At 45.7% G+C, this 9216-nt stretch overlaps 1 protein-coding gene across 1 annotated transcript in view; it reads left to right on the top strand.

Annotated features, from left to right (window-relative positions):
* Positions 1–9216, top strand: part of raver2 (ribonucleoprotein, PTB-binding 2) — a 114942-nt gene that overhangs the window by 59272 nt on the left and 46454 nt on the right. Inside the window, exons 11-13 of the mRNA XM_080770177.1 lie at positions 3835–4271; positions 7036–7144; positions 7420–7601. Coding sequence (XP_080626303.1) covers positions 3835–4271; positions 7036–7144; positions 7420–7601 — 728 coding nt within the window. The remainder of the gene's footprint in view (positions 1–3834; positions 4272–7035; positions 7145–7419; positions 7602–9216) is intronic.

The raw sequence follows: 9216 nt of genomic DNA, 5'->3' as shown, positions 1-9216 counted from the left end.
GGCCCTACCTGGGCCCACATCAAACCCTGTATACTCAAGACACTGCCCCCACTGTCACCCTTAAATCTCCATATATGGAGCTGACGGGTTCTGACATGACCTCATCAAACCCTGTACACTCAAGACACGCTCCATATATGGCCAGTACAGCATTCATTCCATATGTTGATCTGACCCCCCATGCAGTCACCCTCTGCTGTCACTTCTCGCCCTCAGGGGTCTTACTGGTTATTAATCTGTGTGTGTGTGTGTGTGTGTGTGTGTGTGTGTGTGTGTGTGTGTGTGTGTGTGTGTGTGTGTGTGTGTGTGTGTGTGTGTGTGTGTGTGTGTGTGTGTGTGTGTGTGTGTGTGTGTGTGTGTGTGTGTGCGCGTGCGTGCGTGCGTGCATGCGTGCGTGCGTGCATGCGTGCGTGCGTGTTATTAACCCCTGGAGTGAATGGAATGGAATTCTGAGAGCATGAAATGCAACAAACTGTTGCAATAACGATGATTAGCCGTCATATGATCATGATGCATAAGGCATGATTTGAAATATTTCCTGAAAAATTAACATTTTGGAATTAGATGTTTTCTCCCCGACAGCAGAGATATTTAATTTTAACAGCCAGGCAAGGCTGCTCTCTTGGTTACACTCCAATACACTCCAATCTCATTTACAATCATATCCCCAGGAGCTCATTTTAGATTTGACATACTCTCATAAATTCACAGAATGATGCCCAAAACAATCCATCATTCAGGGATAAAATCAGCAAATTGTCACCTCCTTAAAGGGTAAGACCACTTTTTTTGAGGTTTGGGTTGTGTAGTTACTTTGCCATGATGCTACTCCAAATGTGGACAAGAAATAAAAAAATACTGCTCCAGTGATTAGAAATTGACAATTCAAAATATGCTCCTCATTGACTTGCATTGTAGCTCAAACAGCTCTCAAAGGCACTCTTTTAGTATGTATACAAACACAAACAAAGTTGATTCAGACAATATAGAGCATCACCAAAACTCATGCAGTTTTATTTTTTCATAAAAATGTTAGATTCCTGTTGATTTTACTATTTGAAGATCTGGATCCGGATCCACGGATCCAGTCCGGGTTTTCTTCCCAATAAAATGGACAAATCAACAGGAAGATAACATTTTTATGAAAAAATAAAACTACATGAGTTTTGGTGATGCTCTATATTGTCTGAATCAACATTGTTTCTGTTTGTTTACATACTAAAAGAGTGACTTTGAGAGCTGTTTTAGCTACAATGTAAGTCAATGAGGAGCATATTTTGAATTATCAATTTCTAATCACTGGAGCAGTTATTTCTTATTTCTTGTCCACATTTGGAGTTGCATCATGGCAAAGTAACTACACAACCCAAACCTCAAAAAAAGTGGTCTTACCCTTTAAGGGTAGGCTACACAAAATGTTAACTCTGAGTCTAAGTAAACAAATACGAGTGCAAGGTAATGTTACTTTTTATTTTGTGGTAACAACAGTTGGGGAACATACTGTATGAACCCCTACTATACAGTATTTCTGACAGAATAGAGTGATTAACTGAAGGTTATGCAATAACTGTGGTTATTTAATCAGCAATTTGCGAAGAATACACACTAGAGGGCATCTCTGGTGTTCCATTTATACAGAAAAAACCTTTTATACACTCACAAGACCCTATTGATGTGGCACGCGCACGGCTCTGCAGCGCCCAGTGCATAAGACGGGGCCACGCCTCCACGCACCATCCAGTTACCCTTTTCTTCTGCTTACACAAGCGAGAAGGGCAACCTGGAGTATTCTTCACAAATTGCTGATTAAATAACCACGGTTATTGCATAACCTCAGATATTTGAACTCAGCTTAATTTGCTTCAGAATACGCATTAGAGGTATCCATACACTCCCTTCGTTATCACAAGAGAGAGACCAACCTCTCGGGCTGTTCCCGTCCTTGAACGGCCTTATAGGACCATCAATCTACCACTCAGACCCCCGACCTGATGGAGAGATGGGGTCAGAGGTCCCTGACCCCGGGGCCTCGTTCACTTGCAAGGAGCTGGCAACCCAAGTTGCTTCATAAGCTCTGATTCGACCATACTGGCCTCAACCCAAGTGATTTAGCCCTCAGGGCAAGGACTAGGGGGCCTGAGGGCGATTCCTCAGCAACTTGCAGCACCTCATGAGCCACAGAGGGCTCAGTAACGTCCAGGTTATAGACCCTCGCAAAGGTTGAAGGCGACGACCAGTTTGCCGCCAAACAGACATCCTGCACTGGATGGGGGGGGACCTTAGTCCGCCCTGCTTGTTGATATAACACACTGTTGTGGTGTTGTCTAACCTCACCGCCAGTGACTCCGGTCCCAAACTCCCCTGGCGTGTAATGCCCCAGCCTGACAGACTGGCGTCTGTTGTGAGGACTTTCCTGGAGGGGACTCTTCCCGTGGGGACTCCCTCTGTTAGAGTGTCGTGGGATCCCCACCACTGGAGTGCGTCTACACATCCCTGTGTGATTAGGACTCTGCGGTGTGCTTTGCGTGCCTGGGACCCCCAGAGACTTCATCCAGACTTAGAAGGGTCTCATGTGGAGTCTGGCCAGGCGAGCTAGAGCAATGGCTGAGGCCATGAGACCGGCCATGCGTTGGCACACTTTGAACCGAATCCTGCATCCCACTCTGAATTGGGAAATGCACCGCTTGAATGAGGTCACCCTGTCCTCACTTAGCCTCGCTGTCGAGGACCTGGAGTCCAGAGCGATGTCTATGTACTAGGTTATCGTCTGGGCTGGGACAGGATGCTCTTCTTGTAGTTCAGAGAGAAGCCTAGGGAGGACAAGAGGTCCAGGTGTGGAGCATTGCCTCCTCTGGCGACGTTGCACAGACTAGCCAAAAAAACGCTATGCGGACCCCTTGTGATCGCAGGGGCCTGATAGCGATGTCTGTGCATTTCACGAATACTCTCGGGGATATGGATTACGCGAATGGCAGGACCATATATTCCTAACCTTTCCCTCGAAACCGAATCTCAGGAACTTCTTGTGAGGCGGATACTGGTCAACCAGTCGCTCTGGCGGAGAGATTGCAGTAAGGAACCAGCATTTTGAAGCGATAGGTTCGGAGGTTGCGACACTGGCTCTATGGTACCTCTCTGACAGCGTTCTTGTCTTATGAGATTAACAGCACTTAGTATTGTTTTATACGCTCGGTGACAACACAGCTTGTTCTGTCTGTATGCACAAAAGCTCAAGACCTTAATAGGGTCTTATGAGTGTATAAAAAGTTTTTTCTGTATGATTGGAACATCAAATCTAATGCATATTCTGAAGCAAATTAAGTTAAAATAATCTTTAAATTCAATTAATTATTTCTGTGGATTATATATTTTTTGATGTTCTGTGCTGCCCTGGCAATTTGCATTTTTTCCCTAAAGAAATCAACAACATGAAAGACCTTGCCCCTAATATGATGAAATTCCAGGCCTGAGTCTTTCCTGAGGAAATAGCGCACTGAGCGCACGGTGCAATGCAAACTAATAGGCGAGTGCACTCCGGTGCGGTATTTCCTAACGCACCCTTAATGTCTGCAAACATGTGCCGTACGTGTCTTAAGTCAGAAAGAAAGATAGAGATAAAGTATTATGGCATGTCTCCTTGCGGATATTTGTGCACCTTTTCTGCAAAAAGGCATAATTATCAATCATTCACATCTAAACTGACATTCCCCGTTCACCTTCCATCTCTCTCCATTTTATTCTACTCTCCTCTCTCTTCCTCTCATACCTTGTTCTCTCTCTCTGGTCTCACCTCTCTCCATCCTCCCTGTCCACCTGCCCTTGTTTCTCCTGCAGAGTTAGGCCAGGATGCTGTGCCAGGCTCTCCCCACAGTGCCAACATGGTGTCAGCAGCAGGCATGTTGCCATACCTCCAGGGACGGACAGCCGGAGGGGGAGATCAGAATGGACCGCACACCATCTCTAGCACTCCCACTTCCTGCTCAACGTCTGACAGGCAACCTGCGCCTCCTGGGACCACAGTGAGCTCCCAGCCCCAGGGACAGAGCTACTCCATGGGGACCACAGTGAGCTCCCAGCCCCAGGGACAGAGCTACTCCATGGGGACTACAGTGAGCTCCCAGCCCCAGGGACAGAGCTACTCCATGGGGACCACAGTGAGCTCCCAGCCCCAGGGACAGAGCTACTCCATGGGGATTAGTAACTCAGGCCTCGGCCCCCCTCCGCCCAAAGCCCCGGGAAACCAGCCCAGCATCTCTGATGGCTCCCCACTGGTAAGCATACAGCGTGCGCGCAACACAGACACACACGCGCACACATGCACACACTCACGCACACACGCATGCACACTCACACATTGGTTTGGGAAACCTTTTGGTAACCATAACTGATCAAACCCTAACATGCCTAACTCTACTTACTCTACTTTACTGCAGCTCTGTGTCTGAGAACCTAGGTAAACGCACCCAGGTTCTCAAACTGTTTTGGCTTCAGCACCCCCTTTCCCTGAAATACCACCAGAGAAAGAGAGAGAGAGATGCGTCCAGTGTCCTGTGTCGGTCTCGCGCTTGTATCACGGTATCCTGCATGTGCGTGAGATGTCAAAATGAAATAAATAAATAAATAGAAAACAAATGATGTAGCCTATGTATCGGGTCTGGATCGCATCTTGGTGAACTCTTGCAGTGTGTAGGGGCCATTATGAGACTGGAGTAAAGGTCCCCGTTTAGACATGTGCCCCCAATAAACTTGCTTGATGTCTACAATCTGTCCCAAAATGTGGCCTATGTAAGACATACACACACGCACGCACTTAGAAATCCACTGACTCCTCACATCCCTGCTTCACTTGTCTCTCTCAATGACTGGTGTTCTAGGGGCATTCCTGCTGGTCTCTGGCTTCTGTCCACTTGATGCCTGCTTTGCTGTCTTCCTTATGGTCCACCAGCTTGTCCCCATTGTCAACTTGTCTGCCCTTGACTCTCCAGACCTGTCTAAAACCTGATTTGTGCTCCTCTACATTGCTGCCTGCATGCCAAATGTGGCCATGTCAGTGTTGCGTTCACACATTGCTATGCTACAGTATAACATTATTTGATGTCCATGGTGAAAACAATGATGGCCAGTGGTACATTTGGAGCTGAGAATGTTAATTATAGAGCTAAGACAGACCTGTAAAGTCATTCTTGATTTTGTAGTCCCCTGGCTGTCTTTTCCTAATAATGGAGATCAGCTCCCACTAGAGGGGAACTGTAATTAATCGGCAGCACAAAAACTAACAGTTTTTCACTACTCTACTGTACTGCAGCTCATCTGAGTGTCTGAGAACCTGGGTGACCGCCCCCAGGTTCTCAAACTGTTTTGGCTTCAGCACCCCTTTTCCCTGATTTCTGAAAGTACCACCTTTACCCAACTATAATGCTTTCATTAGAAAAACATAGCTAACATATTAATGATACTATGGAATGAAGGATAACCCACCCTTTGAAGTATACTGTATAACGATTCTTGTGTCTTTAGTCTGTAGTTGCTGAACATTCAAAATGTGGCACCTGGAGCCAACTACTGTGGCTTTAAACAGACAACATCAAAGTGCTTCACTTGGAGCAAAAACATAACAGTAAATAAAATGAATTGGAAAGCCAACGTGCTGCACGATTCTTGCTTAAATTTAGAAATGAGATCGCATACGTAGGTGTCTGAATCTTGGAGATCTCCGTCCATGGCACTCAGATTCTGTTTTTGATATCATCAAACAATATAGACAGAGAACCTAAAACCACCCTTGAGGGACCCCACATGTTAGTGGGTGAGGGGAGGACATGTTGCCATTCACACCACTTGTTCTCTGCCAACTCAAGGCTTTTTCCCTCCAGCTACCAGATTCCTGAGTGAGAACATGGTAAAAAAATAAGTAAGAATCCTGAGCAACTGCTCAAAATGTTACTTGAAGTATCCAGAACTATGCTTAACTTAAACCTTCTATAGTCAGAACCTTAAACCTGGACTTACAACTGTGCTTTGACCGCTTGTTTCAGCCAACAAGTGCTGTGTCTCATTGTGTTAACACAATGGTCATTGGTTTAAAACTGCTCCAAGGTTGACCTACTCTTCACTCCAAAACATGTTTTTAAAGCCAAACATCCACAACAGTGAAAGCACTAGGGAAACTGTGATGGAACAGAAAGCACTGTGGTACACTTGTTAACACATTGTTACCAAGATTGTTGGTTCATTAAACCCTGCCAAGGTTGTCCTTCTCTTGACCCTGAAGCTTACTTTGAAGGCTAACATCCAGAGCATCACTTAATGTAAAATACTAGAGAGACTGAGTTTCAGCAACATTGCTAAGCTATAACTAATCAAGGTTGAAGAAAGCACACATGAACATACATTTCAACAATAAAGTCACCTCAGACAACAAACATGACCTGTCAGTTACATACTGGAAAAGAAAGAAAGAAAGAAAGAAAGCAGTTAAGCTGTGAAGCTACAGTGTCACTACACTGACGTGTGATTTGGGATCGCACTGGAATGCTTGGAACGCCACGCCCTCCCCAGGCGCTGCTAGAGTGTAAACTGCGCCAGACCCACATTTATAGACCACACCCCCAGTTAGAAGGTCATGGAGATGCTTTATTGCCCTACGCACCTGTCACTAGCCTTCTGAGGTGTGCATCGGCCTTTTGCTGAAAAAAAATGTATCATTAAACATATATTATTTTTTTTTCACCCATTTTCGACTTTCTCTCACATAATATACGACCTAGGGGAAAAAGGTTGGGAAACACTGACCTAGGCTACCTCCACAATGGGGTAAACACTGGGGTCTATGTGATAAATATTAAAATTAGGAGTTGAGCTGCGATGGGTTGCAGCCATAGTCTAGAGATTTCATTTCATTGCATTTCTAAAACATTGCTGCTCCAAGATGCTCATGAATGATAAGCTATGATTCACTCTGAGGCAAACAGCAGAAGTCTACACGATGATGAAATGATAAATATGGATTTCTGTACGTGTCTCCTCTCATTCCAGGCTGGCAGTGTACAAGGTTCGCTATTGGGTGAACCACCTAAAGAAGTGAGGCTTCCTTCTAACCCTTATCTGAACCTAGCCAGCGTTCTGCCAGGCATGTCACTGCAAGGTACACATGCACGCACGTCACACGTACACACGCACACAGGCACGCAGGCATGCACAATTACATGGCACCATTACATAATTTGCGCTTACCCCTGTAACGGAAAGCTGACATTGTATTTCATGTTTATGGCCATAGATAGACCTAGGGCTAACCATTATGCATGGTTATATTAAAAATAATAACAAATAAGGGTTGGCAAGTTTACCTTGACCTTGATAAAGACTACATAAACTTCTAATGTCTCTCAATCTATGGTTCCTTACACCAATCCCCAGGGCCAGTTGGAAGTAAAGCTCCTGGAGGTCAACCTGCTTCTGGAGTGTATGGCAGCTCGGTGGCCCCTGGTGCTTCCCAGGTCCCTGGGTCTTTCTCCTACAGTGGGGCAGCTACGGTCACAGCCCCATACAGCACAGATGCCTCCACTGATTATAGTCACTACAGCCAAGTGTACACACAGGTAATTCACATGCATGGTTGCATGCACTCACGCACGCACACACACACACACACACACACACACACACACACACGCACGCACGCACGCACGCACGCACGCACGCACGCACACACACGCGCGCGCACGGGAGTCATAGGCCCGCATCTGGCGAGCCTCTAGTTACTAGATTATTGGATCGTTGGAATAACGCTACACACCCCACAACAACACCACTGGCTAATTGCGGTTATAGTTTTAGTGCTCAGTGTGAATGGCCCTTTAGTCTGCTCAACAGTGCCACTTTAGGTCACCCAGCGGTATTGCAGCTGTTGAGGCCTCGAACTCAGACATACAGACATACAGATGTGAGAATGTGCCTTTCCAAACCGGTATGTGCCGTTCCTGGGAGTGGCCCTTGGTGCAAGAACCCAGCAATTTTCATTGAAATTGGACAAGTAGTTTGTGAATAATTATTATTAGCTTTTTGAATTGGTTGCTATAGCGCCACCTATAGGTCGATCACAACATTTTTATGGGGTCTTCTAGAGCAGGTGTTCCCAAACTTTTTTGGACCAGGTACCCCTTTTGGGGTAGATATTTTTCCAGGTACCCCCTCATCCTCGCAACACGGATAACAATATATTTACAACCATTGGAGACATGCTATTGGAGACACTGGGAGGACACTGGGGGACACTGGGCAGGCACTGAGGAGGCACTGGGGAGACACTGGGGAGGCACTCAGGGGCACACTGGGGAGGCACTGGGAAGGCACTCGGGGGGCACACTGGGGAGGCATTGGGGAGGCACTCGGGGGGACACTGGGGAGGCACTCGGGGGACACTGTCTAAATGTAGACGTCTAAATGTGTACGTCTTCTCTTATGGGGGTCCCTGGCATATCTTTTCAAATGGGGGTCCACAGGCTAAGTAGTGTCAATTTGGGGGTCCTTGACATGAAAAAGTTTGGGAACCACTGCTTTAAACACTTTAGCACTTTATGAACATGAACAAAATAGATGGGTCCCCCCTGGAACTCCCTCAGGTACCCCTGGGGGTCCCCGGACCCCACTTTGGGAACCACTGTTCTAGAGCACATCATACTCTCCTGGACCAAATTTGGTGTAAATCGGCCTCGCAGATTTGGAGAAATGATGTCGACAGAAATACAGACACAAAATATTGCTACACTTGCCATGTATTGCCATGGTGATAAAAAAATTTAAACCGGTTTTTTTTGTGTCCTATAGGGTCCATAGAACAGAAAAAACATGGTTTACAATAATCTTCACGAAACGTTCACTTAAGTACACAATGACATACACTGCCTTATATGTGTGCTTTTGCCCAAGAACTACTTCTAAAGTTACTATGTTTTAGTAGTCTAATACTTAACCACTAAGATCTGTTAAACTCTCTAATAATCACTAAATATTAGTATAGAGAGAGTGATATGGAGCCAGAACAGTCTCAAAAGTCTCACAGTTGCGATCAAAGATTTTCAACTCACAAGTTCAGATTTGCAACTCACATGTGTGAACTCACAGGTTCACATTTGTGTTTTATATCCACAAATTCAGATTTGTGTTTTGTATCTGTATTTCACATCTGTGTTTTGTATCCGTGTTTCACATTAC

This window comes from Protomyctophum bolini, assembly GCF_963924005.1.
Source record: "Protomyctophum bolini genome assembly, chromosome: 8".
Taxonomy (NCBI): domain Eukaryota; kingdom Metazoa; phylum Chordata; class Actinopteri; order Myctophiformes; family Myctophidae; genus Protomyctophum; species Protomyctophum bolini.
This window is presented reverse-complemented; position numbering and strand designations above follow the sequence as displayed.